The sequence below is a fragment of the Cherax quadricarinatus genome, chromosome 6 (genome assembly GCF_038502225.1).
Source record: "Cherax quadricarinatus isolate ZL_2023a chromosome 6, ASM3850222v1, whole genome shotgun sequence".
In the NCBI taxonomy this organism is placed as follows: Eukaryota; Metazoa; Arthropoda; class Malacostraca; order Decapoda; family Parastacidae; genus Cherax; species Cherax quadricarinatus.
Window position 1 is genome coordinate 65,098,191 of NC_091297.1, and position 20,491 is coordinate 65,118,681.

General features: G+C 46.9%; 1 protein-coding gene across 1 annotated transcript in view; it reads left to right on the top strand.

The window, feature by feature from the left end:
• LOC128693902 (solute carrier family 22 member 20) overlaps window positions 1–20,491 on the top strand; it is a 435,254-nt gene that overhangs the window by 157,020 nt on the left and 257,743 nt on the right. Inside the window, exon 6 of the mRNA XM_070081771.1 lies at window positions 3,597–3,768. Coding sequence (XP_069937872.1) covers window positions 3,597–3,768 — 172 coding nt within the window. The remainder of the gene's footprint in view (window positions 1–3,596; window positions 3,769–20,491) is intronic.

The following is a 20,491-nucleotide window of genomic DNA, read 5'->3' on the forward strand; positions in this document are numbered from 1 at the left end:
TTAGAGCAGTGTGGTGTTAGAGCAGTGTGGTGTTATAACAGTGTGGTGTTAGAGCAGTGTGGTGTTAGAGCAGTGTGGTGTTAGAGCAGTGTGGTGTTAGAGCAGTGTGGTGTTATAACAGTGTGGTGTTAGAGCAGTGTGGTGTTATAACAGTGTGGTGTTAGAGCAGTGTGGTGTTAGAGCAGTGTGGTGTTAGAGCAGTGTGGTGTTAGAGCAGTGTGGTGTTAGAGCAGTGTGGTGTTAGAGCAGTGTGGTGTTAGAGCAGTGTGGTGTTAGAGCAGTGTGGTGTTAGAGCAGTGTGGTGTTAGAGCAGTGTGGTGTTAGAGCAGTGTGGTGTTAGAGCAGTGTGGTGTTATAACAGTGTGGTGTTAGAGCAGTGTGGTGTTAGAGTAGTGTGGTGTTAGAGCAGTGTGGTGTTAGAGCAGTGTGGTGTTAGAGCAGTGTGGTGTTAGAGCAGTGTGGTGTTAGAGCAGTGTGGTGTTATAACAGTGTGGTGTTAGAGCAGTGTGGTGTTAGAGCAGTGTGGTGTTAGAGCAGTGTGGTGTTAGAGCAGTGTGGTGTTAGAGCAGTGTGGTGTTAGAGCAGTGTGGTGTTATAACAGTGTGGTGTTATAACAGTGTGGTGTTAGAGCAGTGTGGTGTTAGAGCAGTGTGGTGTTAGAGCAGTGTGGTGTTAGAGCAGTGTGGTGTTAGAGCAGTGTGGTGTTATAACAGTGTGGTGTTAGAGCAGTGTGGTGTTAGAGCAGTGTGGTGTTAGAGCAGTGTGGTGTTAGAGCAGTGTGGTGTTAGAGCAGTGTGGTGTTAGAGCAGTGTGGTGTTAGAGCAGTGTGGTGTTAGAGCAGTGTGGTGTTATAGAGCAGTGTGGTGTTAGAGCAGTGTGGTGTTAGAGCAGTGTGGTGTTAGAGCAGTGTGGTGTTAGAGCAGTGTGGTGTTAGAGCAGTGTGGTGTTAGAGCAGTGTGGTGTTAGAGCAGTGTGGTGTTAGAGCAGTGTGGTGTTATAACAGTGTGGTGTTATAACAGTGTGGTGTTAGAGCAGTGTGGTGTTAGAGCAGTGTGGTGTTAGAGCAGTGTGGTGTTAGAGCAGTGTGGTGTTAGAGCAGTGTGGTGTTAGAGCAGTGTGGTGTTAGAGCAGTGTGGTGTTAGAGCAGTGTGGTGTTAGAGCAGTGTGGTGTTAGAGCAGTGTGGTGTTATAACAGTGTGGTGTTAGAGCAGTGTGGTGTTAGAGCAGTGTGGTGTTAGAGCAGTGTGGTGTTAGAGCAGTGTGGTGTTAGAGCAGTGTGGTGTTAGAGCAGTGTGGTGTTAGAGCAGTGTGGTGTTAGAGCAGTGTGGTGTTAGAGCAGTGTGGTGTTAGGGCAGTGTGGTGTTTAGAGCAGCGTGGTGTTAGAGCAGTGTGGTGTTAGAGCAGTGTGGTGTTAGAGCAGTGTGGTGTTAGAGCAGTGTGGTGTTAGAGCAGTGTGGTGTTAGAGCAGTGTGGTGTTAGAGCAGTGTGGTGTTAGAGCAGTGTGGTGTTAGAGCAGTGTGGTGTTAGAGCAGTGTGGTGTTAGAGCAGTGTGGTGTTAGAGCAGTGTGGTGTTAGAGCAGTGTGGTGTTAGAGCAGTGTGGTGTTAGAGCAGTGTGGTGTTAGAGCAGTGTGGTGTTAGAGCAGTGTGGTGTTAGAGCAGTGTGGTGTTAGAGCAGTGTGGTGTTAGAGCAGTGTGGTGTTAGAGCAGTGTGGTGTTAGAGCAGTGTGGTGTTAGAGCAGTGTGGTGTTAGAGCAGTGTGGTGTTAGAGCAGTGTGGTGTTAGAGCAGTGTGGTGTTAGAGCAGTGTGGTGTTAGAGCAGTGTGGTGTTAGAGCAGTGTGGTGTTAGAGCAGTGTGGTGTTAGAGCAGTGTTGTGTTAGAGAAGACTGGTGTTAGAGGAGTTTGGTTTTAGAGCAGTGTGGTTTTAGAGCAGTGTGGTGTTAGAGCAGTGTGGTGTTAGAGCAGTGTGGTGTTAGAGCAGTGTGGTGTTAGAGCAGTGTGGTGTTAGACCAGTGTGGTGTTAGAGCAGTGTGGTGTTAGAGCAGTGTGGTGTTAGAGCAGTGTGGTGTTAGAGCAGTGTGGTGTTAGAGCAGTGTGGTGTTAGAGCAGTGTGGTGTTAGAGCAGTGTGGTGTTAGAGCAGTGTGGTGTTAGAGCAGTGTGGTGTTAGAGCAGTGTGGTGTTAGAGCAGTGTGGTGTTAGAGCAGTGTGGTGTTAGAGCAGTGTGGTGTTAGAGCAGTGTGGTGTTAGAGCAGTGTGGTGTTAGAGCAGTGTGGTGTTAGAGCAGTGTGGTGTTAGAGCAGTGTGGTGTTAGAGCAGTGTGGTGTTATAACAGTGTGGTGTTAGAGCAGTGTGGTGTTAGAGCAGTGTGGTGTTAGAGCAGTGTGGTGTTAGAGCAGTGTGGTGTTAGAGCAGTGTGGTGTTAGAGCAGTGTGGTGTTAGAGCAGTGTGGTGTTAGAGCAGTGTGGTGTTAGAGCAGTGTGGTGTTAGAGCAGTGTGGTGTTAGAGCAGTGTGGTGTTAGAGCAGTGTGGTGTTAGAGCAGTGTGGTGTTAGAGCAGTGTGGTGTTAGAGCAGTGTGGTGTTAGAGCAGTGTGGTGTTAGAGCAGTGTGGTGTTAGAGCAGTGTGGTGTTAGAGCAGTGTGGTGTTAGAGCAGTGTGGTGTTAGAGCAGTGTGGTGTTAGAGCAGTGTGGTGTTAGAGCAGTGTGGTGTTAGAGCAGTGTGGTGTTAGAGCAGTGTGGTGTTAGAGCAGTGTGGTGTTAGAGCAGTGTGGTGTTAGAGCAGTGTGGTGTTAGAGCAGTGTGGTGTTAGAGCAGTGTGGTGTTAGAGCAGTGTGGTGTTAGAGCAGTGTGGTGTTAGAGCAGTGTGGTGTTAGAGCAGTGTGGTGTTAGAGCAGTGTGGTGTTAGAGCAGTGTGGTGTTAGGGCAGTGTGGTGTTAGAGCAGTGTGGTGTTAGAGCAGTGTGGTGTTATAGCAGTGTGGTGTTGAGCAGTGTGGTGTTAGAGCAGTGTGGTGTTAGAGCAGTGTGGTGTTAGAGCAGTGTGGTGTTAGAGCAGTGTGGTGTTAGAGCAGTGTGGTGTTAGAGCAGTGTGGTGTTAGAGCAGTGTGGTGTTAGAGCAGTGTGGTGTTAGAGCAGTGTGGTGTTAGAGCAGTGTGGTGTTAGAGCAGTGTGGTGTTAGAGCAGTGTGGTGTTAGAGCAGTGTGGTGTTAGAGGAGTGTGGTGTTAGAGCAGTGTGGTGTTAGAGCAGTGTGGTGTTAGAGCAGTGTGGTGTTAGAGCAGTGTGGTGTTAGAGCAGTGTGGTGTTAGAGCAGTGTGGTGTTAGAGCAGTGTGGTGTTAGAGCAGTGTGGTGTTAGAGCAGTGTGTGTTCTGGAAGTCTAAAACTATAAAAGAATTAATAATCCCAAAAAGATTTTGAAGTGAGTTATGATGCGTGACGTTCATGTCACTGTTGAAAAAGATAGGTCAAGTATACATACATATCTCCCAGCTTATACCACTCAAACGTTTAATTAAATCATAAAATTTGTAGTTGCGAGTTATATCCCATCACCGATCCCATCACCGATCCCATCACCGATCCCATCACCCTTACTTGGCAGGTATGGAGGTGTGTGTGCCACGGCTGCGACCCACGGTGGGCGTGGTGCTGGCACTGCCCTACGCTCTCATGATGATCGTCTTCACTGTGCTCGCCTACTTCATCAGGGACTGGCGCCCCCTCCATGCTGCTGCCACCTTCCCCTCGTTACTCCTTCTTCTCCTTGCCGTGTAGTGAGTCATTCTTGTTTTGTTTAGCTCTTTGTCATTTTGTGAGTGTATGAGTGACCTGGCGCAGACCTGAAGTCTTGTCATGATAGCAACCTTGATCATGCTCTCGCTTTTATTTTTAGATGTTTCAAGCAAGATAATATATTTTCTGGGCTTTGTCATATAAATGTAATGGGGAAGTGACACGAAGGGTCACCCATCCCTTCTCTCCATCAGTCATCATAATCTTTGCATTAGATAAACAATCAACAAGTCACAGTCATAATTTTTCAAGTTACTTCATGTTGTTGGTATCTAAGTCAACAATCACATTTCTCGCTCAATATTTCAAACGGCTGATATCGAAAATGAACACCAAAAATAAATAACAAAAAGGCACATTACCGTGACTGGAACGATACACAAATAAAACGCACATAAAAGAGAGAAGCTTACTACTACCACTACCTCCACCTCTTCCTGCCTATATATAGCCGTCCTGCTCCACCTCTGTTAGTGTGACTTTGTCAATGGTCCAAGTCGGACCGAAACGTCGTCGTAAGCTCTCTTTTATGTGCGGGTTATTTGTGTATGAACACCAAAAATTGTCTTTGTGTGTTCTAAGTCCAAATACGTATGTTCATATGTGTATGTTCATAATGTGTTCACTAATAAAACACTTGCACAATACTGCATTATCTTACTGAACACGATATTTTAGATAATACTATTGTGTCTCCAACAATTCACCAATAACTCACACTTACAGGAAACTATAGACGGCTTTTCAGTCTCAATTTATTAATAAATCATATCTTTGTAATTCTTCTATAAGGACTGAAACTTGTAAAGTTTCCTATTTTTTTACTTATTGGTTATTTGTATGTATACCAAAATGAAAATTTTTAAAACAACTTAAGAATATATACTTGAATGGGTGGGGGCTAGAACCCGTGGCAAGTGAGTCCTCAAACTTAGAGGCCAGTGCGTTAACCACTGGGCCACCTGGCTCTAACAAGATTCATTCACCTAGGTTTATTTCTACACAGTTTCGTGAGTCAACAAAAGAATAAGTAAAGATGTGTTACTGGATGACAAGAAGAAAAAAAGAATGAAAGTAGATGGAACAGTAACGAGGATTTTAAAACAATGTGAAAAATGATGCTTAAAGAATGAAAATAATCACAACCTAACTGAACAAGACAACCTGAAGGACCAGTAGACGCTGGCACACCTTACACCAGTAGACGCTGGCACACCTTACACCAGTAGACGCTGGCACACCTTACACCAGTAGACGCTGGCACACGTTACACCAGTACACACTGGCACACGTTACACCAGTAGACGCTGACACACGTTACACCAGTAGACGCTGGCACACGTTACACCAGTAGACGCTGGCACACGTTACACCAGTACACGCTGGCACACGTTACACCAGTAGACGCTGGCACACGTTACACCAGTAGACGCTGGCACACGTAACACCAGTAGACGCTGGCACACGTTACACCAGTAGACGCTGGCACACGTTACACCAGTAGACGCTGGAACACGGAACACCAGTAGACGCTGGCACACGTTACACCAGTAGACGCTGGCACACGTTACACCAGTAGACGCTGGCACACCTTACACCAGTAGACGCTGACACACGTTACACCAGTAGACGCTGACACACGTTACACCAGTAGACGCTGGCACACGTTACACCAGTAGACGCTGGCACACGTTACACCAGTAGACGCTGGCACACCTTACACCAGTAGACGCTGACACACGTTACACCAGTAGACGCTGACACACGTTACACCAGTAGACGCTGGCACACTTTACACCAGTAGACGCTGACACACGTTACACCAGTAGACGCTGGCACACGTTACACCAGTAGACGCTGACACACGTTACACCAGTAGACGCTGGCACACGTTACACCAGTAGACGCTGGCACACGTTACACCAGTAGACGCTGGCACACCTTACACCAGTAGACGCTGACACACGTTACACCAGTACACGCTGGCACACGTTACACCAGTACACACTGGCACACGTTACACCAGTAGACGCTGACACACGTTACACCAGTAGACGCTGGCACACCTTACACCAGTAGACGCTGGCACACGTTACACCAGTACACGCTGGCACACGTTACACCAGTACACGCTGGCACACGTTACACCAGTAGACGCTGACACACATTACACCAGTAGACGCTGACACAAGTTACACCAGTAGACGCTGGCACACGTTACACCAGTAGACGCTGGCACACCTTACACCAGTAGACGCTGACACACGTTACACCAGTAGACGCTGACACACGTTACACCAGTAGACGCTGGCACACGTTACACCAGTAGACGCTGCAACACCTTACACCAGTAGACGCTGACACACGTTACACCAGTAGACGCTGACACACGTTACACCAGTAGACGCTGGCACACGTTACACCAGTAGACGCTGCAACACCTTACACCAGTAGACGCTGACACACGTTACACCAGTAGACGCTGGCACACGTTACACCAGTAGACGCTGGCACAAGTTACACCAGTAGACGCTGGCACACGTTACACCAGTAGACGCTGGCACACCTTACACCAGTAGACGCTGACACACGTTACACCAGTAGACGCTGGCACACGTTACACCAGTAGACGCTGGCACACCTTACACCAGTAGACGCTGACACACGTTACACCAGTAGACGCTGGCACACGTTACACCAGTAGACGCTGGCACAACTTACACCAGTAGACGCTGACACAGGTTACACCAGTAGACGCTGGCACACGTTACACCAGTAGACGCTGACACACGTTACACCAGTAGACGCTGGCAAAAGTTACACCAGTAGACGCTGGCACACGTTACACCAGTAGACGCTGGCACACGTTACACCAGTAGACACTGGCACACGTTACACCAGTAGACGCTGGCACACCTTACACCAGTAGACGCTGGCACACGTTACACCAGTAGACGCTGGCACACGTTACACCAGTAGACGCTGGCACACCTTACACCAGTAGACGCTGACACACGTTACACCAGTAGACGCTGGCACACGTTACACCAGTAGACGCTGACACACGTTACACCAGTAGACGCTGGCAAAAGTTACACCAGTAGACGCTGGCACACGTTACACCAGTAGACGCTGGCACACGTTACACCAGTAGACACTGGCACACGTTACACCAGTAGACGCTGGCACACGTTACACCAGTAGACGCTGGCACACGTTACAACAGTAGACGCTGGTACACGTTACAACAGTAGACGCTGACACACGTTACACCAGTAGACGCTGGCACACGTTACACCAGTAGACGCTTGCACACGTTACACCAGTAGACGCTTGCACACGTTACACCAGTAGACGCTGGCACACGTTACACCAGTAGACGCTGGCACACGTTACACCAGTAGACGCTGGCACACGTTACACCAGTAGACGCTGGCACACGTTACACCAGTAGACGCTGGCACACGTTACACCAGTAGACGCTGGCACACGTTACACCAGTAGACGCTGGCACACGTTACACCAGTAGACGCTGGCACACGTTACACCAGTAGACGCTGGCACACGTTACACCAGTAGACGCTGGCACACGTTACACCAGTAGACGCTGGCACACGTTACACCAGTAGCACACGTTACACCTAGGCACACGTTACACCAGTAGACGCTGGCACACGTTACACCATTAGACGCTGGCACACGTTACACCAGTAGACGCTGGCACACGTTACACCAGTAGACGCTGGAACACGTTACACCAGTAGACGCTGGCACACGTTACACCAGTAAACGCTGCCACACGTTACACCAGTAGAAACTGCCACACGTTACACCAGTAGACGCTGCCACAGGTTACACCAGTAGACGCTGGCACACGTTACACCAGTAGACACTGGCACACGTTACACCAGTAGACGCTGGCACACGTTACACCAGTAGACGCTGGCACACGTTACACCAGTAGACGCTGGAACACGTTACACCAGTAGACGCTGGCACACGTTACACCAGTAGACGCTGCCACACGTTACACCAGTAGACGCTGCCACAGGTTACACCAGTAGACGCTGGCACACGTTACACCAGTAGACACTGGCACACGTTACACCAGTAGACGCTGGCACACGTTACACCAGTAGACGCTGGCACACGTTACACCAGTAGACGCTGGCACACGTTACACCAGTAGACGCTAGACGCACACGTTACACCAGTAGACGCTGGCACACGTTACACCACACACGTTACACCATTAGACGCTGGCACACGTTACACCAGTAGACGCTGGCACACGTTACACACGCTGGCACACGTAGACGCTGGCACACGTTACACCAGTAGACGCTGGCACACGTTACACCAGTAGACGCTGGCACTGCCACACGTTACACCAGTAGAAACTGCCACACGTTACACCAGTAGACGCTGGCACACGTTACACCAGTAGACGCTGGCACACGTTACACCAGTAGACGCTGGCACACGTTACACCAGTAGACGCTGGCACACGTTACACCAGTAGACGCTGGCACACGTTACACCAGTAGACGCTGGCACACGTTACACCAGTAGACACTGGCACACGTTACACCAGTAGACGCTGGCACACGTTACACCAGCAGACACAGTAGACACTGACACACGTTACACCAGTAGACGCTGGCACACGTTACACCAGTAGACGCTGCCACACGTTACACCAGTAGACGCTGGAACACGTTACGCTGGCCACACGTTACACCAGTAGACGCTGACGCACACGTTACACCAGTAGACGCTGGCACACGTTACACCAGTAGACGCTGGCACACGTTACACCAGTAGACGCTGGCGCACGTTACACCAGTAGACGCTGGCACACGTTACACCAGTAGACGCTGGCACACGTTACACCAGTAGACGCTGGCACACGTTACACCAGTAGACGCTGGCACTCGTTACACTAGTAGACGCTAGCACACGTTACACCAGTAGACCCTGGCACTCGTTACACCAGTAGACGCTGGCACACGTTACACTAGTAGACGCTAGCACACGTTACACCAGTAGACGCTGGCACTCGGCTGGCACACGTTACACCAGTAGACGCTGGCACACGTTACACCACGTTACACCAGTAGACGCTGGCACTCGTTACACCAGTAGACACGTTACACCAGTAGACGCTGGCACGTTACACCAGTAGACGCTGGCACACTCGTTACACCAGTAGACGCTGCCACACGTTACACCAGTAGACGCTGGAACACGTTACACCAGTAGACGCTGCCACACGTTACACCAGTAGACGCTGCCACACGTTACACCAGTAGACGCTGGAACACGTTACACCAGTAGACGCTGGAACACGTTACACCAGTAGACGCTGGCACACGTTACACCAGTAGACGCTGGCACTCGTTACACCAGTACACGCTGGCACACGTTACACTAGTAGACGCTAGCACACGTTACACCAGTAGACGCTGGCACACGTTACACCAGTAGACGCTAGCACACGTTACACCAGTAGACGCTGGCACTCGTTACACCAGTAGACGCTGGCACTCGTTACACTAGTAGACGCTGGCACACGTTACACCAGTAGACGCTGGCACTCGTTACACCAGTAGACGCTGGCACACGTTACACTAGTAGACGCTAGCACACGTTACACCAGTAGACGCTGGCACTCGTTACACCAGTAGACGCTGGCACTCGTTACACCAGTAGACGCTGGCACACGTTACACCAGTAGACGCTAGCACACGTTACACCAGCACGTTCGTAGACGCTGGCACACACACCAGTAGACGCTGGCACTCGTTACACCAGTAGACGCTGGCACTCGTTACACCAGTAGACGCTGGCACTCGTTACACCAGTAGACGCTGGCACTCGTTACACCAGTAGACGCTGGCACTCGTTACACCAGTAGACGCTGGCACTCGTTACACCAGTAGACGCTGGCACACGTTACACCAGTAGACGCTGGCACTCGTTACACCAGTAGACGCTGGCACTCGTTACACCAGTAGACGCTGGCACACGTTACACCAGTAGACGCTGGCACTCGTTACACCAGTAGACGCTGGCACTCGTTACACCAGTAGACGCTGGCACACGTTACACCAGTAGACGCTGGTACACGTTACATCAGTAGACGCTGGCACTCGTTACACTAGTAGACGCTGGCACACGTTACACCAGTAGACGCTGGCACACGTTACACCAGTAGACGCTGGCACACATTGCACTAGCAGACTCTGGCACACGTTACACCAATAGACGCTGGCACACATGACACCAGCAGACGCTGGCACACGTTACACAAGTAGACGCTGGCTCACGTTACACCAGTAGACCCTGGCACATGTCACACCAGTAGACGCTGGCACACATTACACCAGTATACGCTGGCACACGTTACACCGGTAGACACTGGCACACGTTACACCATTAGACGCTTGCACACATTACTCCAGTAAACGCTGGCGCACGTTACCCCAGTAGACGCAGGCACACGTTACACCAATAGACGCTGGCACACATTGCACTAGTAGATTCTGGCACACGTTACACCAGTAGACGCTGGCACACATTGCACCAGTAGACGCTGGCACAAGTTACACCAGAAGACGCAGGCACACGTTACACCAGTAGACGCTGGAACACGTTACACCAGTAGACGCTTTCACTCGTTACACGAGTAGACGCTGACACACGTTACACCCGTAGAGGCTGGCAAACGTTACAGCAGTAGACGCTGGCACACGTTACACCAGTAGACGCTGTCATACATTACACCAGTAGACGCTGGCACACGTTACACCAGTAGACGTTGGAACACGTTACACCAGTAGACGCTGTCATACATTACACCAGTAGACGCTGTCATACATTACACCAGTAGACGCTGTCATACATTAACCAGTAGACGCTGTCATACATTACACCAGTAGACGCTGTCATACATTACACCAGTAGACGCTGTCATACATTACACCAGTAGACGCTGTCGTACATTATACCAGTAGACGCTGTCATACATTACACCAGTAGGCGCTGTCATACATTACACCAGTAGACGCTGTCATACATTACACCAGTAGACGCTGTCATACATTTCACCAGTAGACGCTGTCATACATTACACCAGTAGACGCTGTCATACATTACACCAGTAGACGCTGTCATACATTACACCAGTAGACGCTGTCATACATTACACCAGTAGACGCTGTCATACATTACACCAGTAGACGCTGTCGTACATTACACTAGTAGACGCTGTCATACATTACACCAGTAGACGCTCTCATACATTACACCAGTAGACGCTGTCATACATTACACCAGTAGACGCTGTCATACATTACACTAGTAGACGCTGTCATACATTACACCAGTAGACGCTGTCATACATTACACTAGTAGACTCTGTCATACATTACACCAGTAGACGCTGTCATACATTACACCAGTAGACGCTGTCATACATTTCACCATTAGACGCTGTCATATATTACACCAGTAGACGCTGTCATACATTACACTAGTAGACGCTGTCATACATTACACTAGTTGACGCTGTCATACATTACACCAGTAGACGCTGTCATACATTACACTAGTAGACGCTGTCATACATTACACTAGTAGACTCTGTCATACATTACACCAGTAGACGCTGTCATACATTACACCAGTAGACGCTGTCATACATTACACCAGTAGACGCTGTCATTCATTACACCAGTAGACGATGTCATACATTACACTAGTAGACGCTGTCATACATTACACCAGTAGACGCTGTCATACATTACACTAGTAGACGCTGTCATACATTACACCAGTAGACGCTGTCATACATTACACCAGTAGACGCTGTCATACATTACACTAGTAGACGCTGTCATACATTACACTAGTAGACGCTGTCATACATTACACTAGTAGACGCTGTCATACATTACACCAGTAGACGCTGTCATACATTACACCAGTAGACGCTGTCATACATTAACCAGTAGACGCTGTCATACATTACACCAGTAGACGCTATCATACATTACACCAGTAGACGCTGTCATACATTACACCAGTAGACGCTGTCATACATTACACTAGTAGACGCTGTCATACATTACACTAGTAGACGCTGTCATACATTACACTAGTAGACGCTGTCATACATTACACCAGTAGACGCTGTCATGCATTACACCAGTAGACGCTGTCATACATTAACCAGTAGACGCTGTCATACATTACACCAGTAGACGCTGTCATACATTACACCAGTAGACGCTGTCATACATTACACCAGTAGACGCTGTCATACATTACACCAGTAGACGCTGTCATACATTACACCAGTAGACGCTGTCATACATTACACCAGTAGACGCTGTCATACATTACACCAGTCATACATTACACCAGTAGACGCTGTCATACATTTCACCAGTAGACGCTGTCATACATTACACCAGTAGACGCTGTCATACATTACACCAGTAGACGCTGTCATACATTACACCAGTAGACGCAGTCATACATTACACCAGTAGACGCTGTCATACATTACACCAGTAGACGCTGTCATACATTACACCAGTAGACGCTGTCATACATTACACCAGTAGACGCTGTCATACATTACACCAGTAGACGCTGTCATACATTACACCAGTAGACGCTGTCATACATTACACCAGTAGACGCTGTCATACATTACACCAGTAGACGCTGTCATACATTACACCAGCAGACGCTGTCATACATTACACCAGTAGACGCTGTCATACATTACACTAGTAGACGCTGTCATACATTACACCAGTAGACGCTGTAATACATTACACTAGTAGACGCTGTCATACATTACACCAGTCATACATTACACCATTAGACGCTGTCATACATTACACTAGTAGACGCTGTCATACATTACACCATTAGACGCTGTCATACATTACACCAGTAGACGCTGTAGACGCTGTCATACATTACACTAGTAGACGCTGTCATACATTACACTAGTAGACGCTGTCATACATTACACCAGTAGACGCTGTCATACATTACACTAGTAGACGCTGTCATACATTACACTAGTAGACTCTGTCATACATTACACCAGTAGACGCTGTCATACATTACACCAGTAGACGCTGTCATACATTACACCATTAGACGCTGTCATACATTACACCAGTAGACGCTGTCATTCATTACACCAGTAGACGCTGTCATACATTACACTAGTAGACGCTGTCATACATTACACCAGTAGACGCTGTCATACATTACACTAGTAGACGCTGTCATACATTACACCAGTAGACGCTGTCATACATTACACCAGTAGACGCTGTCATACATTACACTAGTAGACGCTGTCATACATTACACTAGTAGACGCTGTCATACATTACACTAGTAGACGCTGTCATACGTTACACCAGTAGACGCTGTCATACATTACACCAGTAGACGCTGTCATACATTACACCAGTAGACGCTGTCATACATTACACCAGTAGACGCTGTCATACATTACACTAGTAGACGCTGTCATACATTACACCAGTAGACGCTGTCATACATTACACCAGTAGACGCTGTCATACATTACACCAGTAGACGCTGTCATACATTACACTAGTAGACGCTGTCATACATTACACTAGTAGACGCTGTCATACATTACACTAGTAGACGCTGTCATACATTACACTAGTAGACGCTGTCATACATTACACTAGTAGACGCTGTCATACATTACACTAGTAGACGCTGTCATACATTACACTAGTAGACGCTGTCATACATTACACTAGTAGACGCTCTCATACATTACACTAGTAGACGCTGTCATACATTACACCAGTAGACGCTGTCATGCATTACACCAGTAGACGCTGTCATACATTACACCAGTAGACGCTGTCATACACTACACTAGTAGACGCTGTCATACATTGCACCAGTAGACGTTGTCATTACACCAGTAGATACATTACACTAGTAGACGCTGTCATACATTACACTAGTAGACGCTGTCATACATTACACCAGTAGACGCTGTCATACATTACACCAGTAGACGCTCTCATACATTACACCAGTAGACGCTGTCATACATTACACCAGTAGACGCTGTTATACATTACACCAGTAGACGCTGTCATACATTACACTAGTAGACGCTGTCATACATTACACCAGTAGACGCTGTCATACATTACACCAGTAGACGCTGTCATACATTACACCAGTAGACGCTGTCATACATTACACCAGTAGACGCTGTCATACATTACACCAGTAGACGCTGTCATACATTACACTAGTAGACGCTGTCATACATTACACCAGTAGACGCTGTCATACATTACACTAGTAGACGCTGTCATACATTACACCAGTAGACGCTGTCATACATTACACCAGTAGACGCTGTCATACATTACACCAGTAGACGCTGTCATACATTACACCAGTAGACGCTGTCATACATTACACCAGTAGACGCTGTCATACATTACACCAGTAGACGCTGTCATACATTACACCAGTAGACGCTGTCATACATTACACCAGTAGACGCTGTCATACATTACACCAGTAGACGCTGTCATACATTACACCAGTAGACGCTGTCATACATTACACCAGTAGACGCTGTCATACATTACACCAGTAGACGCTGTCATACATTACACCAGTAGACGCTGTCATACATTACACCAGTAGACGCTGTCATACATTACACCAGTAGACGCTGTCATACATTACACCAGTAGACGCTGTCATACATTACACCAGTAGACGCTGTCATACATTACACCAGTAGACGCTGTCATACATTACACCAGTAGACGCTGTCATACATTACACCAGTAGACGCTGTACATACATTACACTAGTAGACGCTGTCATACATTACACCAGTAGACGCTGTCATACATTACACTAGTAGACGCTGTCATACATTACACAGTAGACGCTGTCATACATTACACCAGTAGACGCTGTCATACATTACACCAGTAGACGCTGTCATTTACACCAGTAGACGCTGTCATACATTACACATTACATACTAGTAGACGCTGTAATACATTACACTAGTAGACGCTGTCATACATTACACCAGCAGACGCTGTCATACATTACACTAGTAGACGCTGTCATACATTACACCAGTAGACGCTGTCATACATTACACCAGTAGACGCTGTCATACATTACACCAGTAGACGCTGTCATACATTACACCAGTAGACGCTGTCATACATTACACCAGTAGACGCTGTCATACATTACACCAGTAGACGCTGTCATACATTACACCAGTAGACGCTGTCATACATTACACCAGTAGACGCTGTCATACATTACACCAGTAGACGCTGTCATACATTACACCAGTAGACGCTGTCATACATTACACCAGTAGACGCTGTCATACATTACACCAGTAGACGCTGTCATACATTACACCAGTAGACGCTGTCATACATTACACCAGTAGACGCTGTCATACATTACACCAGTAGACGCTGTCATACATTACACCAGTAGACGCTGTCATACATTACACCAGTAGACGCTGTCATACATTACACCAGTAGACGCTGTCATACATTACACTAGTAGACGCTGTCATACATTACACCAGTAGACGCTGTAATACATTACACTAGTAGACGCTGTCATACATTACACCAGCAGACGCTGTCATACATTACACTAGTAGACGCTGTCATACATTACACCATTAGACGCTGTCATACATTACACCAGTAGACGCTGTCATACATTTCACCATTAGACGCTGTCATACATTACACCAGTAGACGCTGTCATACATTACACTAGTAGACGCTGTCATACATTACACTAGTAGACGCTGTCATACATTACACCAGTAGACGCTGTCATACATTACACTAGTAGACGCTGTCATACATTACACTAGTAGACTCTGTCATACATTACACCAGTAGACGCTGTCATACATTACACCAGTAGACGCTGTCATACATTACACCAGTAGACGCTGTCATACATTACACCAGTAGACGCTGTCATTCATTACACCAGTAGACGCTGTCATACATTACACTAGTAGACGCTGTCATACATTACACCAGTAGACGCTGTCATACATTACACTAGTAGACGCTGTCATGCATTACACCAGTAGACGCTGTCATACATTACACCAGTAGACGCTGTCATACATTACACTAGTAGACGCTGTCATACATTACACTAGTAGACGCTGTCATACATTACACCAGTAGACGCTGTCATACATTACACCAGTAGACGCTGTCATACATTACACCAGTAGACGCTGTCATACATTACACCAGTAGACGCTGTCATACATTACACTAGTAGACGCTGTCATACATTACACCAGTAGACGCTGTCATACATTACACCAGTAGACGCTGTCATACATTACACCAGTAGACGCTGTCATACATTACACTAGTAGACGCTGTCATACATTACACTAGTAGACGCTGTCATACATTACACTAGTAGACGCTGTCATACATTACACTAGTAGACGCTGTCATACATTACACCAGTAGACGCTGTCATACATTACACTAGTAGACGCTGTCATACATTACACTAGTAGACGCTGTCATACATTACACTAGTAGACGCTGTCATACATTACACTAGTAGACGCTGTCATACATTACACCAGTAGACGCTGTCATACATTACACCAGTAGACGCTGTCATACATTACACTAGTAGACGCTGTCATACATTACACTAGTAGACGCTGTCATACATTACACTAGTAGACGCTGTCATACATTATACTAGTAGACGCTGTCATACATTACACTAGTAGACGCTGTCATGCATTACACCAGTAGACGCTGTCATACATTACACCAGTAGACGCTGTCATACACTACACTAGTAGACGCTGTCATACATTGCACCAGTAGACGTTGTCATACATTACACCAGTAGACGCTGTCATACATTACACTAGTAGACGCTGTCATACATTACACTAGTAGACGCTGTCATACATTACACCAGTAGACGCTGTCATACATTACACCAGTAGACGCTCTCATACATTACACCAGTAGACGCTGTCATACATTACACCAGTAGACGCTGTCATACATTACACTAGTAGACGCTCTCATACATTACACTAGTAGTCGCTGTCATACATTGCACTAGTAGACCCTGTCATACATTACACCAGTAGACGCTGTCATACATTACACTTGTAGACGCTGTCATACATTACACCAGTAGACGCTGTCATACATTACACCAGTAGACGCTGTCATACATTACACCAGTAGACGCTGTCATACATTACACTAGTAGACGCTGTCATACATTACACCAGTAGACGCTGTCATACATTACACTAGTAGACGCTGTCATACATTACACCAGTAGACGCTGTCATACATTACACCAGTAGACGCTGTCATACATTACACCAGTAGACGCTGTCATACATTACACCAGTAGACGCTGTCATACATTACACCAGTAGACGCTGTCATACATTACACCAGTAGACGCTGTTATACATTACACCAGTAGACGCTGTCATACATTACACTAGTAGACGCTGTCATACATTACACCAGTAGACGCTGTCATACATTACACCAGTAGACGCTGTCATACATTACACCAGTAGACGCTGTCATACATTACACCAGTAGACGCTGTCATACATTACACCAGTAGACGCTGTCATACATTACACTAGTAGACGCTGTTATACATTACACCAGTAGACCCTGTCATACATTACACTAGTAGACGCTCTCATACATTACACCAGTAGACGCTGTCATACATTACACCAGTAGACGCTGTCATACATTACACCAGTAGACGCTGTCATACATTACACCAGTAGACGCTGTCATACATTACACCAGTAGACGCTGTCATACATTACACCAGTAGACGCTGTTATACATTACACTAGTAGACGCTGTCATACATTACACCAGTAGACGTTGTCATACATTACACTAGTAGACGCTGTCATACATTACACTAGTAGACGCTGTCATACATTACACCAGTAGACGCTGTCATACATTACACTAGTAGACACTGTCATACATTACATCAGTAGACGCTCTCATACATTACACTAGTGGACGCTGTCATACATTACACCAGTAGACGCTGTCATACATTACACCAGTAGACGCTGTCATACATTACACCAGTAGACGCTGTCATACATTACACCAGTAGACGCTGTCATACATTACACTAGTAGACGCTGTCATACATTACACCAGTAGACGCTGTCATACTTTACACTAGTAGACGCTGTCATACATTACACCAGTAGACGCTGTCATACATTACACCAGTAGACGCTGTCATACATTACACCAGTAGACGCTGTCATACATTACACTAGTAGACGCTGTCATACATTACACCAGTAGACGCTGTCATACATTACACCAGTAGACGCTGTCATACATTACACCAGTAGACGCTGTCATACATTACACCAGTAGACGCTGTCATACATTACACTAGTAGACGCTGTCATACATTACACTAGTAGACGTTGGCACACATTACTCCATTAAACGCTGACACTCGTTACACCAGTAGATGCTGTCACACGTTGTATCAGTAGACACTAGCACTCGTTACATCAATAGACGCTGGCACACATTACACCAGTAGTCGCTGGCACACATTATACCAGTAGACGCTGGCACACGTTACACCAGTAGAAGCTGGCACACATTTCACCAGTAGACGCTGGCACACGTTACATCTGTAGACGCTGGAACTCATTATACCTGTAGACACTGGCACACATTACATCAGTAGACGCTGGCACTCATTACACCAGCAGTCGCTGGCACACGTCACACCTGTAGACGCTGGCACACGTTTCACCAGTAGACGCTGGCACACATTACACCAGTAGACGCTGGCACACGTTACACCAGTAGACGCTGGCACACATTACACCAGTAAACGCTGGCACACATTACACCAGTAGACGCTGGCACACATTACACCAGTAGACGCTGGCACACATTGCACCAATAGACGCTGGCACACGTTACACCAGTAGACGCTGGCGCATATTACACCTGTAGACGCTGCCACACATTTCATCAGTAGACGCTGGTACACATTATACCAGTAGACGCTGGCACACGTTACACCAGTAGAAGCTAGCACACATTTCACCAGTAGACGCTGGCACACGTTACATCAGTAGACGCTGGCACACATTATACCAGTAGACGCTGGCACACTTTACATCAGTAGACGCTGACACACATTACACTAGTAGACGCTGGCGCACATTACACCAGTAGACGCTGGCACACGTTTCATCAGTAGACGCTGGCACACGTTACATTAGTAGACTCTGGCACACATAACACCAGTAGACTCTGATACACATTACGTCAGTAGACGCTGGCACACATTACACCAGTAGTCTCTGGCACACGTTACACCAGTAGACGCTGGCACACCTTACACCAATAGACGCTGGGACATATTAGACCAGTAGATTTTGGCACACGTTACATCAGTAGACGCTGGCACACATTACACCAGTAGACGCATTTCCAGTAGACGCATTTACACATTACGCCAGGAGAAGCTGGCACACATTACACTAGTAGAAGCTGGCACACGTTTCACCAGTAGACTCTAGCACACATTACACCATTAGACGCTGGCACACATTACACCATTAGACGTTGGCACACATTACACCATTAGACGCTGGCACACATTACACCATTAGACGCTGGCACACATTACACCATTAGACGCTGGCACACATTACACCATTAGACGCTGGCACACATTACACCATTAGACGTTGGCACTGCTGCAAGTATTGTCTTTCCTATATATTTTTAGCATGCCCCTTTAATTCCTGTTTTCCATTTATACCCCTCAATCAACCCCCCCCCATCCTACTTCTGTGCCTTTCTACCGAGTGCAGATTCAGGGCCTTCAGTTTATCCTCATAGTCAAGATTTCTGATACATGGGATCAACTTTGTCTTCTTCCTTTGTACGATTTTCAGTGCATTTATATCCATTTTGTAATACGATGACCAGAACTGTGCAGCATAATCTAAATGAAGCCTATCCAAAATCTGCCTGAGGACTACTGTTATATATACTTCTTGAAACGAAGGCAAATTATTCTGTTAGCTTTATTGCCAACACTTATACACTGTTGTCTTGGTTTCAGATTACTGCTAACCAGAACTCCTAAATCCTTTTCGCAATCCGTAATATTAAGTTTTGCAATATTTAGTTTATATGTGACATGGTTATTATACTGTCCAAAATTTAAAACTTTGCATTAGTCTATATTAAACTGCATCTGCCACTTCTCCGACCACTGCATCAGTCTATTCAAATCATCCTGGAGTGCTCTAATGTCCTCATTAGAATGAATTGGACGGCCTATCTTGGTGTCATCAGCAAATTTACTCATGTCGCTATTTGTTCCCTCATCTATGTCGCTTGCATAAATTGTGAACAACAAGGGGCCCAACACTGACCCCTGTGGAACACCGCTTGTGACGTGCCCCCATTCTGATTTCTCCCCAATTATGCAAACTCTCTGCTGCCTATTTGTCAACCATGCCTCTACATAGGAAAAAATTTCTCCTCCTAT